The sequence below is a fragment of the Orcinus orca genome, chromosome 15, assembly GCF_937001465.1.
Source record: "Orcinus orca chromosome 15, mOrcOrc1.1, whole genome shotgun sequence".
Lineage (NCBI taxonomy): Eukaryota > Metazoa > Chordata > Mammalia > Artiodactyla > Delphinidae > Orcinus > Orcinus orca.
Window position 1 is genome coordinate 82,303,907 of NC_064573.1, and position 19,901 is coordinate 82,323,807.

The 19,901-nt window shown below is 43.2% G+C and overlaps 1 protein-coding gene across 7 annotated transcripts in view; it reads right to left on the reverse strand.

Annotated features, from left to right (window-relative positions):
- Nucleotides 1–19,901, reverse strand: part of CLIP1 (CAP-Gly domain containing linker protein 1) — a 123,995-nt gene that overhangs the window by 66,835 nt on the left and 37,259 nt on the right. For all 7 annotated transcript variants that reach the window (XR_007471722.1, XR_004486983.2, XM_049698095.1 and 4 more), the window contains exons 3-5: nucleotides 17,174–17,745; nucleotides 2,577–2,701; nucleotides 254–476 (exon numbers count right to left, since the gene is read on the reverse strand). Coding sequence is in view for 5 of the 7 variants with exons in the window: in XM_049698095.1 (XP_049554052.1) it covers nucleotides 254–476; nucleotides 2,577–2,701; nucleotides 17,174–17,745 (920 nt within the window). In the remaining 2 variants the exon portion in view is untranslated. The remainder of the gene's footprint in view (nucleotides 1–253; nucleotides 477–2,576; nucleotides 2,702–17,173; nucleotides 17,746–19,901) is intronic.

Here is a 19,901-nt window from a genome sequence, read left to right on the forward strand (position 1 = left end):
AACTGTTATATCTTAAAGTCTAAGGAACCTGAAAAGGGCTGTTAAAAAAATTCTTTATTTCAAACTTGTATTCTTGCTAGAGGTTTTTGTTTTGTTGCAAAATTTGTAAGGACATTCACAAGCTACAGAGAACATTTAGTACAAGGGCAAGAGGAGACTTAACATCTCCTAAAGCAAAGCAGGCACACCGACGGGGTGGGGTGGGGGGCATTTACAGTGCCTGGGACGCAGAAACACGCAGCAGGAGGCTTACCAATCCTGTCCGACTGGGCTTGCTGCTTACAGAGGAGGCCACAGAGCTCATGGAGCTGAGAGAAGAGGCAGAAGGGCTGCGCGTCAGGCTGGCGGGTGTGGTCGCCATCACCCGCCTCACGGCAGCGGCCTTGGCTTTGGCTGGTGTGGTGGAAGGGAAGCCAATCTTGGTCACTTTGTGGACAGGAGCAAACAGGCCATATTTGGGTTGACACTGAAAATACCTTTAGGGGACAACAACAGGAATAGTAACAAGAAGCAAGTTAATTACAAGAAATACAACTATAACCAAAAAGCTCTCCTGACTCGTAACTCGTGACTGGTTTGCTGTGAATTTTACCAACCAGCTGGGGTGGTGCACCAGCCCGTGGCACTCACTGGTGTGCAAGCTGATAAATAACCATAATAATAGTTTTTTTTTAATTTATTATTTTTAAAAATTATTTATTTATTTTTGGCTGCAGTGGGTCTTTGTTGCTGCGCGCAGGCTTTCTCTAGTTGCGGTGACCAGGGACTACTTTTCGTTGCAGTGCGCGGGCTTCTCATTGTGGTGTCTTCGCTTGTTGCAGAGCAAGGGCTCTAGGCACGTGGGCTTCAGTAGTTGCGGCACACGGGCTCAGTAGTTGTGGCTCACAGGCTCTAGAGTGCAGGCTCAGTAGCTGTGGCGTGTGGGCTCAGTAGTTGTGGCTCGCGGGCTCTAGAGCGCAGGCTCACTAGCTGTGGCTCACGGGCTTAGCTGCTCCGCAGCATGTGGGATCTTCCCAGACCAGGGCTCGAACCTGTGTCCCCTGCATTGGCAGGCGGATTCTTAACCACTGCACCACCAGGAAAGCCCCACAATAATGTTTCAGAAAACACACTAGGAAATAACAGTATGATACACAGAGATGGAATCACTCATCTGTTACTAAGATTTTACGCAAAGGGAAGGTATTTCTACTATCTGATAAACACACAGCAGAGGAGTGATCCCACTTAATAAAACCTTGCCAAACAAAGGGCAAGAGAAATCAAACAAGCACCTAATTCTGGCAGATTCACTCAAGTAAAGGTGGAGTAGTATCAACTGGTACTGACACTTGGAGATCTCACGACTCTACCGAATTATAACAACTTAATATGAAGGATATCAATGATATGGCTTCATAATCGTTGCAGCACCAAGAGATTTTTTTAATCTCCTCGAGGCATTATTATTGTATTTGGTACATAAGACCTATACGCTTATAATCAGTCTGTAAACATTTTATAAGTAAAATGTTAACTACAACACTTTATACTACTAACAATAATGCATCAGAGACCACAACTGTGCCCAAGGCCTTCAAAGCATCTGAAGTGTGGGAAACGCCTCTTGCATTCATCTGCATGACTTAACTCCCACCGTATCCCTGTGAGGTGAGAGTGGGGTTATCCTCACAGTGGAATAGGTGTGCTTGCCGTCAGTCCTCTTGCCACAGGATGGAATCCTTGTCACCGGATGGAATCCTTGTCACCAGATATAAAGACACATTTTGCATTCTCGTCCTAACAAAAGCAGCTTCCTTCTCCTCACTCCCCCTACCCTCCAACGCCCAGAAACTCATTCAGACGTTGACTGCTATCAAAGGGAGAGCAGCCAAAAGGATGACATAGTATTTCCTTTCTATTTTGAAAAATAAAATGAAAACACTATAGATGATACTATAATTGTAGAAACATGTCATTACACACTTGTCTAAATCCATAGAATGTATACCAAGAATAAACTGTAATATAAACTACAGACTTTGGGGGATAATGATGTGTCAATATAGGTTCACCAGCCACAATAAATGGACCACTTGGGTGCAGGATGTTGATAATGGGGGAGGCTGTGCATGTGTGGGGCAGGGGGTAGAGGAGGGATATCTCTGTACCTTTCTCTCAATTCTGCTGTGAACCTAAAACTGCTCTAAAAAAAAAAAGCCTTAAAAATAAATAGATAGGGCTTCCCTGGTGGTGCAGTGGCTAAGGATCCACTAGGACAGCCCACGCACAGCAACGAAGACCTAACACAGCCAAAAATAAATAAAATTAATAAAGTTTTAAAATAAAATAAATAGTTAGATAAATAAACCAAATACTTGCTCAGAATCTACTCAGACGCACCGCACATATTACTAAAACAGTCAGTCAAAAGAAAGACTCTGATTCTAGTGGGGGGAAAACCTGTAGATGAGTCTTAGGAAATAAAAGTGCAGCTCTTCAAAACACTCACGTCCATTTTATTATACACGGTTGGTGGGATCGGCTTGAGCACCGTTACATGCAAGAGGGAGACGAGATTCCAACTGCAAACAAACCTTGTTCCAGCGACAGCCCCATCGTTCTTCCCAAGAGGCTCATCCAACTCCACACCACACCACTCCCCCTTGGCGAAGTCTGTCTCCCCAAGAAACCGGACGACGCCAGCCTTCGTGCCACCAACCTGGAAGAAGAGAACGTTAAAAGGAAGAGATGAACATAATTACAATTTCACAGCTTAATCCTTTGCAGCTGCAGCCAATACTGTGTTCCATCATTTCTCCAAGCAGGTCTTCTCTTAACCTCCTCTCCAACTCTTCAAAGAGTTCTCTCCAAAGGTTAGCAAAGTTCACCTGGGTGACTTCAGTCGCCAGAGTGATCCGATACCTGATATAGTCCAATAATGAAATCGCCTAGGTGATGTGCAGTCATCAACATTTAGTCCAATTAAAAAAATACCTTATTACTCTGGAGGGAGGTTTCTGCTTCAAAATAAATATTTGCTACAAAAATAAAACCCCTACGTCCTTAAAGAAAAACAAAATTCATGCATAATCCACTGTAACAATTGCTGTGTTTATGTTCCCAAACGTCCTTTACATCATTATCCAGGTAAAGCAATAACACGTACATGTTAAAGACAAATATTCACACATCCACACACATGAAATGTAAATTCTTTAAAATATTTTTTTTTTTTTTTTTTTTTTTTTTTGCGGTACGCGGGCCCCTCACTGTTGTGGCCTCTCCCGCTGCGGAGCACAGACTCCGGACGCGCAGCCTCAGCGGCCACAGCTCATGGGCCCAGCCGCTCCGCGGCATGTGGGATACTCCCGGACCGGGGCACGAACCCGCGTCCCCTGCATCGGCAGGCGGACTCCCAACCACTGCGCCACCAGGGAAGTCCTCTTTAAAATATTTTAAATATTGATATTTTCCACTGTGAGGCTCTCCATTTCTTCACAACTATTAAAATGACTGTTCTTCACATTTTACGTGAACTGTTCAAAGCTGTGAATCTTTTTAAATGTCTCTTTGTCCCAGCTGTTGTTTGACATAACATGCAAACATTAATTATTTCCAAAATTATCCCATCAGCATTTATTATTTCTTCCTTTGCCATTATTTTTCTATTTCAAATACTCAGTTTATCATATCCTCTCTCACATGCACATAAGAACAGATCTGAGTCTTTTTACAGTTTCAAAAGTTCAGTATCTGTGCTACTGCCATGGCATTTTGATTACTGCTACTTCACAACCTGCATGATATTTCCTGGGGCTGGCTTTCCCTATTACTATTATTCTTCAGAATACTGATTTTCTTACTTTTAACTAAGCTTCTTTTTTCTTTTTTTAAAATTTTTTGGCTGAGCCTCAGGGCTCGCGGGGTCTTAGTTCCCCAACCAGGGCTCGAACCTGGGCCCCAGCGGTGAAAGCACAGAGTCCTAACCACTGGACCACCAGGGAATTCCCTCTTTTTCCTTAATTAAAAAAAATTCCCCAATTATACAAGAGGCGAGTCACCGCAGGCAATTAAGAACATTATGAACAAAAAATAAATGTTATTCCTGTAATCTCAACACCCAGGGACACTCACTGCTGACATTTTGGTCCATTTTCCCTGCTATTTTATGGCAGCTGTTTAGTATCCACAGTACAGATGTATCACAACGTGTACTTTACTCATTTTTCGTTTGGGATGTTCACCTTTTTCTTACTGATTAAAAAGGTAACTCTTTATAATGAATTAATTCTTTTTTTTTTTTTTTGCGGTACGCGGGCCTCTCACTGTTGTGGCCTCTCCCGTTGCGGAGCACAGGCTCCAGATGCGCAGGCTCAGCGGCCGTGGCTAACAGGCCCAGCCGCTCCACGGCATGTGGGATCTTCCCAGACCGGGGCACGAACCCGCGTCCCCTGCATCGGCAGGCGGACTCTCAACCACTGCGCCACCAGGGAAGCCCATGAATTAATTCTTGAATAGCCAATGCATTCTCATGGTTCAAAAACTTTTAAATATATGTATCCAGGGAAAAGCCTCTCTTGCTAAACTCCTGTCCCTAACTATCCCACCCCCCCCATCACAGGTAGCTACCGCTATTGATGTAGAGTGTATCCTCCTCCCAGAATTTCTTTGTGCATATAAAAGCAAATGCTGGGGCTTCCCTGGTGGTGCAGTGGTTAAGAATCCGCCTGCCCATGCAGGGGACACAGGTTCGAGCCCTGGTCCGGGAAGATCCCACGTGCTGCGGAGTAACTAAGCCTGTGCGCCACAACTACTGAGCCTGCACTCTAGAGCCTGCGAGCCACAACTACTGAGCCTGTGTGCCACAACTACTGTGCCTGCACTCTAGAGCCCATGAGCCACAACTACCGAGCCCACGTGCCACAACTACTGAGCCCGCGCACCTAGAGCCCGTGCTCCGCAACAAGAGAAGCCACCGCAATGAGAAGCCCGCGCATTGCAATGAAGAGTAGCCCCCGCTCGCCGCAACTAGAGGAAGTCCACGTGCAGCAATAAAGACCCAACACAGCCAAAAATAAATAATTTCTTTTTAAAAAGGAAATGTTAATTCATGTTTTTACTCCTCCCTTTCATTTTTACATACAAAAGATGAGCTGTCTTGCACCTGTACTACATGAGCTGCCCTGCACTTCGCTTTATTCCACATCAAGACAGAGAACGTCCTCCTTGTGTTTACAATCGCACGTCATTCCACTATACGGATTCACTCCAGTTTATTAAATCAGCCCCCACTGGGAGACATTTAGGTTATGTAGGTTTACTGATTTAATAAATTTAAAAATCATTTTGGTTAATTAAAAAAAAAGTCCAATGGGATTGTGTTAAATGTAGACTTACCTTGGGAAGGTAATTTATTTTATCAATCTTCACAAGGAACCAGCTTTTAAGTTTTTCCTTTTTGTTTTTAATGTTCTCTATTTTATTTAATTCACTTTTTATCTCACTATTTCCTTTTTTCCCACTTCCTTGTTGTTTATTACTCTTTCCTTCCTAACTTCTTAAGACCAATACTAATTTGCTTTTTAATACCAAAGCTATTTTGTTCTAATTTTTCTCTGAATATAGTTTTCTATGAGTTTGGGATGATACACATTTTTTTCCAGCTCTATTTAAGCTTTTTTTTTTTTTTTTTTTTTTTTTTTTGCCGTACGCGGGCCTCTCACTGTTGTGGCCTCTCCTGTTGCGGAGCACAGGCTCCAGACACGCAGGCTCAGTAGCCATGGCTCACGGGCCCAGCCGCTCCGTGGCATGTGGGATCTTCCCGGACCGGGGCACGAACCTGTGTCCCCTGCATCGGCAGGCGGACTCTCAACCACTGCACCACCAGGGAAGCCCCTCTATTTAAGCTTTGTTGAAAATGGAAAATGTTAAAGTCTCAAAGCTATATACTTTTTCTCTGAAAGACAAACTCTTTGTGAAACTGATTTAAGGAACCAAAGCAGTTACAGTTTAAGGTACTCTAGGCAGGAGAGCATGTGAAGGGTGACAGAGGGCAGGCAGTCCCCGGACAGTTCAGAAACATCCTGGTATCATGACAGGTGTCACTGAGGAAAGATGGAGTTGGAGGCTGGAGAAAACTCCACGCAGGAACCGTTGTGTCCAGCACCGCAATCCACAGTGCACAGCAGGAGACACTCAACAAACATTTGCTGAAGAAATGAAAGGTGACCTTCTCCGTAGGGAACTACACAGAAAAGGCCATTTTTCCATGTAAACCAACAAAAGGAAAAAGATATCCAGTGGCTGAGGCTGAATTTGATGGCTCAGAAGAGAGCAAAGGAAGAAATATGCTAACACAGACTAAGTAAGCATGGGCTCCAAGTTGAACAAATTCAAATGCCAGCTCTGTCTAGGAAATAGTCAAGTTGCTTAGTTTCTAAATCTTAGTTTCGGAACTTCCCTGGTGGTCCAATGGTTAAGAATCTGCCTTTCAATGCAGGGGACGCAGGTTCGATCCCTGGTCGGCGAATTAAGATCCCACATGCCGCGGGGCAACTAAGCCTGCGTGCCACAACTAGAAAGAAGCCCTTGCGCCACAACAAAGAGCCTACGTGCTGCAGCTAAGATCCAATGCAGGCATAAATAAATCAATCAATCTTAGCTTCCTCATAAGTACAATGGTGATAATTACAGGATTGCTGTGAAGATTAAATAAAATAATCCACATAAAACTGTTTAGTCAGTGTCTGACAGATAGTGTGAGAGTCTGCTATATGTTAGCAGCCAGTGTGTCCATGCTAAGGAAAGTACTAGTTCTAGATCTGGCAAATGGGACTTTTTAGCACTCTTATTGGTAACCATGGAATGTATGAATAGTAACCTATATAAAATTGGCCTCTGTTTTCTCTGTCCTCTTACACACCTTTCAGAGCAGCAGACTAACCAGCATCACATGAGCAGAACACAGCACATTAGCTAAAGATGATGCAATCTTTCCAGATAATCTGTTGAATTCTTTGGGGGGTGAGTCTAAGTTACTGTCATGACAACTGTTTTTCCAAGAGGCGTCTAACAGGCTGTGGGCAGTAAATTCTCCAAACAAACCGTGGCTTCACTCAGATCAGAAGCTTTATAACAAATTACCACAAACAGATCAGCGACTTTTTCTCTAAATGCAGGTAACAGAACATACATCTACCCCCCCCCCAAAAAAAAAGCCATAAAGTTTGTTTCAAATGGATGACTACTAGTTCCTAGCATGGGCAGTTTCTTATACTTTTTCTCTCACCTAACTTGAAATTCTTGACTCATATAACATAATATGCTTTCCTTTCCCCTGTGAAAGATCCTTAGTAATTATTCAAAATATCTTTAACACAGACAGAAAGTCACATCCAAAATCACTCACTTTTCTACTTAATCATTTTACAGTCAAATTTTTTTCTAAGCATTTAAACACGGTTTTATAAAGTTAAGTTTTACTTCTCACGTGTTCCAGAGAACCCAGAGTATTATAGCATGTGCACTTACATTAAGTATAAGCCACAATTTTCAAATCTATGTTTTAGGGGCAGATAACAGGATTTAAAAAAAATATTTATTTATTTATTATTCATTTGGTTGCACTGGGTCTTAGTTGTGGCAGGGGGGCTCTTTACTTGTGGCAAGTGGGCTCCTTGGTTGCAGTTCGCTGGCTTCTTAGCTGTGGCATGGGAACTCTTAGTAGCGGCATGCATATGGGATCTAGTTCCCTGACCAGGGATCGAACCCAGGCCCCCTGCATTGGGAGCACGGAGTCTTAACCACTACACCACCAGGGAAGTCCCAGATATCAAGATTATTAAAGATAAATTTTACAACATTGAAACAAAAAACAAAAAAGTGGATCCCTACGGCAAACACAAGTAACTACCATTCATTCTCTTTACTTTCAGAATATATACGTATAACTCATAACACTGTGGTCAACCTAAGTCAAAATTAGAAGTCACTTGCTGGAGACCAAATTAATTTAAATTAGAAACTCAGCTAAAGGAAAACCTAGCTGTGGTCAGGCTTTAGCAAATCTCAGGTTTTTCAGCTCTCATTCATTCATTCAATATATATTTCCTGAGTGCTTGGGCCCTGAGGATACAAATATAAACAGAATACAGTGTTGGTCACTGACAGAAAAATTCAAGCAAATATTTCTAGTGAAAAGTGATAAGCACTTTAAGAGGTTTCTACAAAATGCTGTGGGAACAGAGACAAACACCTTTCTTGTAAACTCTTTTGAAAAATAAGAACACTGATAAATTCTCCTGGGGACTTCCCTGGTGGTCCAATGGCTAAGGCTTCATGCTCCCAATGCAGGGGGCCCGGGTTCCATCCTTGGTCAGGGAACTAGATCCCACATGTCACAACTAAGAGCCCGTGTGCCACAACTAAGGACTCCACGTGCTACAACTAAAAAAGATCCTGTGTGCTGCAACTAAGACCTGGCGCAGCCAAATAGATAAATAAATAAATATTTAAAAAGAAAACATTCTGCTGGGCTGATGAATGGGTCCACAAACAGGAAACAGGAAACCTTTCATCCTCTCTCAACTCTCCCATCTATTCATCAAATCTCAAACAAGCCATTTAACCTCACCGTGCCTCAATTTATAAAGCTATAAAATGTCCAGTGGGTGGTAATGAGGGACTGTTCCACAGGGATTTCATGAGCAACTGAATTTCGTGAGGTGGCTTCTTATCTGCCATATTGTAGGTTAAGCAGCTTAATTTAAAAAGGTAACTATAGCTAATTGGTATTTACCCATACAGATTTAGCCCTGACTTAAAACTTAATCACCTGTGAGATGATGACGTCCATATTTCGTATTACCTCAACTAGAGAGCAATCCAGCTTAGGGCAGCTCCACTGGGCAACTCCTGCAAGAAAGGTAAGATTCGCCTAGCCCGGTTTTTATCCACTGGTCCTAATTGCATCTCTTGTCATACTTTACAATGTTACTCCTCCCCTTTAAGGGTATAATGTGACAACAGTATTTAAAACCCTTTGATTCTTTTGACAATATTTTATGAACACCTACTGTGTGCCAGGCACTGTTCTAAGTGCTTGGGAAAAGACAGTGAATGAGACAGAAAGTTTCCAGACTCTCATGGAGCCTAAATTCTGGTCAGAGGGAGATGGGCAATGAACAAATAAATAAATGAAAAGATCATTTTAAATACATAGAGGGGGACTTCCCTGGTGGCGCAGTGGTTAAGAATGTTAAGTGGTTAAGAACCTGGACACAGGTTCGAGCCCTAGTCCGGGAAGATCCCACATGCTGTGGAGCAACTAAGCCCGTGAGCCACAACTACTGAGCCTGTACACCACATCTACTGAAGCCTGTGTGCCTAGAGCCCGTGCTCTGCAACAAGAGAAGCCACCACATGAGAAGCCCACGCACCGCAACAAAGAGTAGCCCCCGCCCGCAGCAATGAAGAGCCAACGCAGCCAACAATTAATTAATTAAACTGTTGCTATTAAAACAAAAGACCTGACACAGCCATAAAAGAAAAATAAATAATAAATGAATCTTTAAAAAAATCCATTTGTAACTGTTTAAACATTTAATAGGAACCAAAAAAAAAAAAACCCTACTATCCCTGAGGCTGATAAAAGAGCAGAATATTTAGTTGCCAGAGTCACACTCTCTTAAGGCACTGAGATCAAAAAGTACCCCACTTGACCACAATGGTATTAGCCAAGTTTGCTTTTCTAATCTATATGTGTCAGAAGCTACAAAGAGGCTCAGCCTCAAGATATTTTTGTAAGTATGCTTAAAGAATTCACAGACGCAGTATTAAAAGTTAGAAGATGTGATCTAGCAACAGGCATTTCAACATTAGACTCTGGCCCGGGCAGTGGTCCAACTTTCCTCTCTTCAAGTCCCAAAGCTAGACAGCATAAGGTGCCTCCTCAACCCAGAAACTCCCAAGCCCCAAGAGCCTACACAGAGTCCTCAAGGCAGAGGTACCAGCTTTGACATGTTTGGCGTAAAGATACCGGCTTAGGTTTGCAAAGAGAACCTAATTTCACACCGACCAGCCAGTGCCCAGGTACTGAGCCCCGTAGAAAACCCCCAGCACTGTGAAAACAGCACTGGTGTAGGCAGACAGGGCGCCACCGCACAGGAGAACAGCGTGATGAGATCTACACGTCAGGCGTATCACTCTGTAATTGTGTGAAGACCAGAACCGAGGAGAGACGGGGCTAGCAGCATGGACAGCGGTCTGGGGGTCCAGGTGAAGAGGATGATGGCTTAATGCAAGGCAGCGCAGGACAATGGGGCCGCAGAGAGGAGGACGGATAGTAAAACCAAAGACATGCAATCCAGCGGGCAGGTGGATGAGTTTATGCATTCCCAAACCTCAAAAGTGAAAATGGCAAAAGCACACGAATCCTACCCTCTCACAGCTGAAAGCAACGAGCAGGAAGAGGAGCCCCGCTATCAACTATGAACTAAGAAGCGGCTCTCCTGCGCCCGGCTGTGCACAGAGAGGAGGAAGCTGCCGAATCTAGCTTCTCATCAACAGTGTGATTCTCTGCGCTCCTTCCCAGACAACCCTACAAGGCTGTGCTGACTAAGATTTAAGGCTTATGGAAATTGAAAATGGGAGAAAAAAAAGGAAAACTAAAATCAGAAAAAATGATTCAAATCTGCAGCAATCCTCACTGCAAAGGAATTAGGCTAAGACTGTGGTGCTGGAAAAGATCTCAACATTCAGCCAAGGTGTCCAGAAAGAGTTAACATAATGTGAACATCTGGAGTCTTCTCAACCTTGGGCCATACAAAATAACAGATCCTTCTACTAACAGCTACTGTATCAGCAATCAAGGGAAGGAGAGGTCACTGTGTAAAGAACAGCTTCCCTAGAGCTCAGACGCCCCACCCAAAAAGAGCCCAAGACCCCCCCAGGTAGATGATGAACAAACGCCCAATATAAGTGCAATATCACAACGAGACTTGTAGATTTGGGGGTTATAAGTCACTGGTAAGAAGACTGAGAAAAACAGAAGAAATCAAATTATTACAAAGGGCACACTGGTACACACTTTGTGGGAACATAAAATGCTAACGGCTTTTTGGACTGTACTTTGACAATATTTATTATGATTTAAAATATTTATGTATTTTTTGACTCAGAAATTTCATTTCTAGGGAGCAATCTAAATGTCTATGATTAAATTAGGTGCCCCAAACAGTGTGATATCAAACAGCAGCTTATTATTTTAAATGAAGAGTTGTATTTATTTACTAGCATAGAAATGCCCCCAATCTATCAAAGTATACTGTAAAATGGTGTGTATATAATATGACCCCACTATATGTGTGTTTTAAATTTACATGTTATAATAAGTCTCACAAATGCTGAACAAATGAAGACACACAGAAAAGTACATACTAAATGAACTGTAGTTGTTTAGACTCAAACACAAGCAAAATAACTTATAAATAAGATTTTTTTTTAAATCTCAGGAAGATGTTTTTCCCTTTCACAGTATCCAAAAGACCTACAGATTTACACTATAGGATTCTTATATAAGTTTAAGAGCCCTGCGAGCAGCTCGTAGAAAGATAAAGCTTGTCACTTTAAAAACAAAAGCGTAAAAAGTCTCCTTCTCATACTTGGTCATAAGCTAAGAATTCAGCATAGAACATACAGTACCGGACATGGAGACAACCATCCTGAAACAGAACGGCTGGAAGTCAGTCAAGTTCTCGAGAACCTGACATCACATCCCTGAAATAGTGCCTACACCCGAAAATGCAGCAAGACCATCTCCAAAACATTCTGAGTAATTGGTCATCCCAGGGATTCCCAGTCTGGAAAGAGGTGAGTCTGAGAGTCAGCTGGACCGCAGCATCAGCCCAAAGCAGCTCATGCCACAAGACAGATGAAAGCAATCTTCAACTAAGGAGATCTGTGGAATATTCGTGAGGACAAATGGGAAAACAGAGGGGCCAGAGGGAGATGGGAAGGAGGCAGATGGGCTTGTTACAAGCAGCTCCAACTGACCCAGCTCATCTACCCCACTGAGGCCCACCAGCATGGAGGGGGGCAAGGACAGGCTTCCCCAGGCCCGGACTGCCTCCCCCAAGATGGGAGTGCCCAATACAGTCATAGCTCAGGAGCTCCCACCTGGATCTTCAAGAGGTCATTGGGCTAAACCTCACACCTGATGCAGAAATCCCCTTTCCTGCTCTTCCCGCGATGAGAGCAAGAACTGGAGAGAGCTGTGTGGAGAAGGCAGCCTCCACTCCTGCCCTCTCTGCGCTCGTTCCAAGTGGAAGGCTCCACGAGGGCACTGGGGGCGGGACTGGGAATATTCTATACCGCTCCTCACGTAACAGTGACCTAACGAACTTAGTTCTATTGGAAGTCTTTTACTGAAGCATAACTGACTTACAATGTCACATTAGTTCAGCAGTGCAACGTGGGGACCTGATACTCTCATATGTTACGGAATGATCACCAGGAAAATTCTAGTAACTGTCTATCACCATACAAAGTTATTACAATATTACGACTACCTTCCCTAGGCTGTACATGACATCCCTGTGATTTACTTATTTTATGACTGGAGGCTTGTACCTCTTAATCCCCTTCACCTAATTCGCCCACTCCCCCCCCATCCCCCTCTGGCAGAACCAGTTTGTTCACTGTATCCATGAATGAGTCTGTTTCTGTTTCATTATGTGTATTGGTTTGTTTCATTGTTTTAGATTCCACATATACAAGGAAAATCATATGATATCAGTCTTTCCTCTGACTTATTTCACTTAGCATAATACCCTCCAGGTCCATCCATGTTGTTGCCACTGGCAAGATTTCATTCTTTTTTATGGCTGAGTAATATTCCATTGTATATATATATACCACACCTTTATCCACTCATCCACTGATGTACATTTAGGTTGCCAACAGAAGTTTTCTTTAATTAGGGGAATTCCAATCAAATATTTCAGATTTCTAAATCTAATTCCCTTTATACATGAATTTTGAAGTAAAAATGTTTTACATTCCTAAATCAAAGATTTCTATTAAACAAGGCAGCACATTAAAGTAGAAAAAACAGGGCTTCCCTGGTGGCACAGTGGTTGAGAGTCTGCCTGCTGATGCAGGGGACACGGATTCGTGCCCCGGTCTGGGAGGATCCCACATGCCGCGGAGCGGCCGGGCCCGTGCACCATGACCGCTGAGCCTGCGCGTCCGGAGCCTGTGCTTTGCAATGGGAGGGGCCACAACAGTGAGGGGCCCGCGTTCCGCAAAAAAAAAAAAAAAAAAAAAAAGTAGAAAAAACATATTAACTGGGAACAAGAGGCCATAATGATACATATACACGTACATCACATATGGCCTGAGGCAAGCTGCATTTCTTCTCTGGGCTTCAGTATTCTAAGCAAAAAGAGGCATTTGTTGATCTCAAAAGAGCCTTTCCAGATCTGAAATACTGGGATTCTAAGGTACTCCTTTAATTTCTCCTAGAAATACTAACCAAAACAGTAAATAATTTTACTGCCTCTAAAAACACTCTCATTAGACTTAAGACTCTTAGAGATTCAAATTCTGTTCCAAGTATGCTAGGTTTGAACATGTAATTAAAATTTTCCTACAAATACACCATTCAAGCCTCTACAAACCACCCTGCACCTGCAGATTCTCCTTCCTTACTATAAAAATGGAGGAAATCTCCGTCCGTCTCAATCGAAGGCAAAGCAATCCCCGTGTGTGCTCAGGGTGCCACCTCTTCCCAGGAACCTCATCCCAACACTGATTCCCCCCACCACCACTGTATCTGCACCCTGTTCCTCTAGTCCAGATCAGTTTAGTCAGGATGTAAACACCCCGGACTCTGCCATCTTTAGAAAACATCTTCCCTAGATCCAATACTCCTCCAGCATCAGCCTGACAACTCTACTCTCCTTCAACATCCGACTTCTTCAAAGAACGGTCACCCCAAATCCACTTTCAACCACCTCTGATCTATTCTTTACGAAGCAGCTGGAGCGATCTTTCCGAACTACAAATCTAATCACATCACTCATCACTCTTGTTGCTCTTAAGGTCAAAATCAAAATCCTTAACACGGCCTAAACTTACAGGCCCTATGTCACCAGTCCCCACAGACACCACCTAGTGAATGAGTCTCATCTCCTACCCCTAGGGGCTCCTCCGCCTGTGCGGAATGACACTGGCCACTTCCCCAAATGTGCCAACTCCCTCCCATGTGGGGAGTTTGCCAATCCCTCTGCTAGAATGTTCCCTCTTGCCACTACCATTCCTCTGCCTGGCCAATTCCTACTCTCCTTCAGGTCCACTTTAATCCTTACATCCTCATGGAAGCCTTCTGTTGTAAGCTAAACCATCCGGACCTTATCATTTTGTCTGTTTTATCAGCCAAGCAGCACAATACTTGACTAGAAATTTAATCAACTGTTTCTTACTCTGGTGGAACAGGAGAGCTACTTGTTTTGAAAGCGTGCCATACGCTACCCCATTTCATTTACAGCTAAGCACTTAGAATGGAATTGCATACAACCTGCAGTCTAACCTACAAAGCTGTCCTGTGCTAAGGTAACAGGATTCTGATTTAACCAAAGCTTACTAGATAAATAGGTACCATAAGTCTTAAATATTTTTAGGTCCTTTGACCTAGTAATTCCACCACTATAAATTTATCCTAGGAAAGTAAGAGAGATACACACAAAAAATTTTAAATGGCATTCATGGCAGCAATATCTATACAGTAAAAAGTGGAGGAGAGGGGAGGGGAAGTAAACATCAGTAAAAATGCAAAGAAGAGTAAGCATCAGAAAACCTTCACTGTTGGGCTTCCCTGGTGGCGCAGTGGTTGAGAGTCCGCCTGCCAATGCAGGGGACACGGGTTCGTGCCCCGGTCCGGGAAGATCCCACATGTCGTGGAGCGGCTGGGCCCGTGAGCCATGGCCACTGAGCCTGCGCGTCCAGAGCCCATGCTCCGCAATGGGAGAGGCCACGACAGTGAGAGGCCCGCGTACCGCAAAAAAAAAAAACCTTCACTGCAAAAGTGGTTAGGATACATGCTCTCACTGCCGAGGGCCCGGGTTCAATCCTTGGTGGTGGAACTAAAATCCCACAAGCCGCTCAGCGTGGTTAAAAAATAAAATAAAAATAAAATAAAATTGGTATAGCAAGTGAGTATGAGCTAAACAAACAAGTTACAGATTGAGCCGCAGAGCACTGACATACTGAAATGATGCTCTGAGTTCTGAAGCATCCACTGCTAAAACTCATGACTATTATAACCAGAAGAAGGAACCTACTGACCTTGAAACTAAGAGATCCAGAAGGACCCCGTTGAAGGTAACAGGTATTAAAGGGTTCCCACAGGTGCATGGGGCCTTCTAGATTCATGATGCTACAGGACTGGGAGACAGAAGTCCCAAGTTCTAAATCTAAAACCTATAATGAATGTACTATATGACTACAGGGAGTCACTGCCTTTTTCGGGGCTTAAGTTTTCTTGTCTGTAGGACAAAAAAAATCACAAAAACTTCCAATTTCAAAATTATACTATCAATCATCAGCTCTCCATGACAGGTTCTGGAGTAAAAATATCTAAATTTTAATTGCAGAAGCACCACTCTTCAGGTTGTATGACCTTGGGCAAGTGATTGTACTTCTTAGGACCTCCGTTTCCTCACCAATTCTATGGGGGCTACTCCATATACTGCTGACACATTCAACGAGATGCACGGGACATTCTAAAGGCTAACAGCCATTCTTTTTTTCCCATTATATTACTGTAAGCCTCCAAGACTGATGGAATTTTTACGGATACAAAGGAAACTAAAGAGCACAGGGTCAAAGACTTCAGACAAACGTCATACCTTGAACTGAACGGACTAAAGTGTTGAAAAAGTCAGAAAATAGCTTTAAATTTTCATCAATGAGAAAAACAGCTACCATTTCTTGGGAATTCTCTGGCAGTCCAGTGGTTAGGACTCGGTGCTTTCACTACCGAGGGCCTAGGTTCAATCCCCGGTCAGGGAACTAAGATTCCACAAGCCACATGGTGTGGCCAATAAATAAACAAATAAGGTTCTGCTGTTTAAAAAAAAAAAAAAAGTTACCATGTCTTGAGTGTTAACTGGATACCAGGCACTGCTAAGAATGTCATATGCATCAGCTAATTTAATCCTCACAACAATGCTAGATGTTAGCACTATTATTCAACCTCATTTTCATAGATGAGAAAACTAAGAAGTTAAATAACTTGCTACGGTCACAAAGGCAGAGCTGGACTCAGCTTGTGTTTTTAGCACTGCTACACTGCCTCTCGTTTAACACAAACAAAAAAAAAATAAATTAGTCACTGTGTCATTCGGGGGTTCTAGAATGTACAGCATGTAGACCTTATACATTGTTTCCTGCTTACTAGCAAAAAAAAAAGAAACTACAGTACATTTCTTTTTTCTTAATATTTATTTATTTATTTATTTGGCTGCATCGGGTCTTAGCTGCCGCACACTCTTCTCTCTAGTTGTGGCGCGCAGGTTCCAGAGCTCACGGACTTGGTTGCCCCTCGGCACGTGGGACCTCAGTTCCCGGACCAGGGATCAAACCCGCATCTCCTGCATTGGAAGGTGGATTCTTAACCACTGGACCACCAGGGAAGTCCCTCCTTTCTTTTCCTAGACCTAAACCTGATCATTTAAAAGGCAGAGAAATTCTGAAATAACATCCTGTGATCTCTGAGTTTTCCAAGACACTCAAAGAAACAGGATCTCGTATTTACCCACACACTATCCTTAAAGCAAAAATTAAAAACCAGAAAGAAAAAAAAACCTTTGTTAAAAACGTCTAAGTCCACCTCTCAGCTTGTTTTGTCAAGTAAAGTTACCTTAATATTTACAAGCTAAAAACTCAACATTCTTTTGACTAAACGAAGATAAAACTAGAGTCGATCCCTGCAAACCTACGCTTATACTACGCACAAACTGCGTAGCCAGTTTCTAATCTGTTGTATATTTACACATAAAAGGAACCAGAAAAGCTGATTACTTACTCTATAAATGAATGGTCATCCCTACAGAACAGATTCTGAGCCCGCATGTGTGTAGTTCAACCCGTCACTCAGGTCAACGTAACGACCTTGGAAGGTTCATGGACTCACCAATACTCGGTCTCCAATTTTGAGCTCTCTTTCTCCTTTCTTGACTGAGCCGGCCTCCGAAAGGTTGGAAATAGATTCACTGGTGGTCTTTGTAAGGTTGCTGATCTGAGACGTAGCTGAAGGTTCCTTTGCGGTTGGCTGGGGCGATTTATGGGGAATATTTGAGGGGGTGGCTGGGGAAGAGGACACCATGCTGGCTGTCGAAGCGGACAGAGGCGAAGTCGTTCTGGAAGCATGAGTTGTCTGCAGGCCGTCGGCTTCATCTTCTGCCTGCACCTTCCTCGTCAACTTTGAAGGTCGGGTGAATATGCCCTTTAAAGGCTCACACTGGAAATACCGAATTCCTGCCACTGAACCATCATTCTTGCCTATGGGTTCATCTAAAACAATCCCGGCCCATTGGCCTGGTGCAAACTGGGTTTCTCCCAGGAACTGGATAAATCCAGGCTTATTCCCATTCACCCAAACTCGCTCCCCAACTCGAAAATCATCCACAAACTCCTCTTGTGTCTCAGCAGACAGAGTGCTTGATGCTTTTTCACTGGATATTGTTTTTTCTATTGGAGCTGCAACTGAAAACAGAAGAAAGGATCAGAAAAGATTCAATTTCATATTTAAGCAGACAACCCCTAAGTTAAAAGGAAAATAAACTAGAGAAAGGGCCAAAAGCAACAGAAGTAGCCACAACTCTTCAAGAGGTACTCTGTTTATCTTTTTTCTTTTTCTTTTTTTTTTTTTTTAGCAAGGCGGCAAAAAGTACTTGACCCATCACTACCATTTTCTTTTTTTTTTAAATTAACTTATTTATTTATTTATTTTGGCCGCGTTGGGTCTTCATTGCTGCACGCGGGCTTTCTCTAGTTGCGGCAAGCAGGGGCTACTCTTCATTGCAGTGCGCAGGCTTCTCATTGCGGTGGCTTCTGTTGTTGCAGAGTATGAACTCTAGGCACGCCGGCTTCAGTAGTTGTGGTGCACGGGCTTAGTTGCTCCGTGGCATATGGGATCTTCCTGGACCAGGGCTCGAACCCGTGTCCCCTGCATTGACAGGCAGATCCTTAACCACTGTAGCACCAGGGAAGTCCCGCATCACTACCATTTTCAATGCTGTCAACACTCAATGAGCTGATAAGACTTAGTCCTTATCTGCAATTAAGATTGGAAGAAGTCAAAACTGGGGAAAAAAGGAGTCCTTTTCCCAGAATTCATAATATAGGTCCGATTTCATTCTTCACCCTGTATCCTGCACATGATGAGCAAATGCCCATTCAGACCCACTGAGACGGGCTCTATTCCCCCATTTGAGTGGTCAGTTAAAGCTGACAGGACTAGGCCCATTTAACCACACACATTCGCAATTAACTTGATGCAGGAGGGGATTCAGTGCCGCAGTCCCTACCATCATTATTCCAAGACTATTCCTTTGCTAGCAGAAATGGAAATCACAGCAGGGAAGAAAAGAGAGCATATGGCCTGACTCCCTGTAAAGGCAAGACGACTTGGCAAACTCTACCCTACGGTAAAGACAGAGTTAAATTCTGCCAGGAATGTGATATTTACACTGGAAATACACTCACGCATTCACCCAGCAAGCGTTTATTAAATATTTAGCGTGAACTGGCAAAGAGAGCCTGAATTCTTAATGTCTGCCATTTACTGGGCATATCGTGATCTCAGGATGTTCCATGACCTCTCGTAGTTTAGTTTTTTCATCTGTAAAAGGGGAAAGTAGTAATATCTATCTTGAGGGATTTTTTTCTTTGAATGAGGATTAAATGAAATAATGTATTTATCCAAGTTACGCATCTTTCTTGAGTTCCTACCACTCTGGAACTAGTCCCAGGCATCGTTCTTCACCAGGGACAAAGCAAGACAGCACAGTCCATGCCTTCATAGAGCTCAGAGTCTAGAGGTGGAAAAGCAGACAGTCAAGGCACACACCAGGTAACTTCAGGTGGTGTAAGTGCTGTGAAGGAGACAGTGCCTCTGGGCAGAGCAGTCAGGGAAGGCCTCCTGGAGGAGGTGATATCTAGTCTGAGGCCTGATTGACAGGAGTGAATCACACAGACTGGGGAGCAGAGTGGCCCAGTGGAGCGAGAGTGCGTGCTGAACATCTCTTTACCCTACATAGAAAGGGGGACTGTGGAGTTTCCATTTGTGGAGGGTTTTTTTGCTTGTTTGTTTGTTTAGAAGACAGTGGATGCTCTCAGATAGAACAGATAATAATCTGCCAAAGACAGGGGCCAGTTTTTTTTTTAGCATCAGTTCTGGCTTTGCACATCAACAGTTACTCTTCCCAGAGTGCTGCAAGCATGAATTTCTGAAAAACAATGTTCATAAAAGTGTCTTGAATTCCTTGGCAATCACTTCCTTTTAAGCGTGTAAGTTTTAGTATTAATAAGCTGCTTTAATCCTAATTTAAAAAACCTAACGTGTGCCAAGTAATACTGGAGAAACCAAGTTGAATTACTCATGATCCCTGGACTCAAGGACTTCAAGTGCTAAAAGGTACGCACGAAAAATACTAAAAGTGAAAAAGACAATTCTAACAGGGGTAGATATAACAGTGGAAGGCCTTATACAAGGGTTGGCATTTGGAGGGGTCTTAAAAGAGGAAGGATTTTGAGGAGAAGGGGATGCCAATTTTGACTGACTTCCCCAAAGCTAAATAGTCCTTAAATAAACCCATTTCTTCACAGTCCTTTGCTTTATCAGTAAAGCTTTCCTCTAA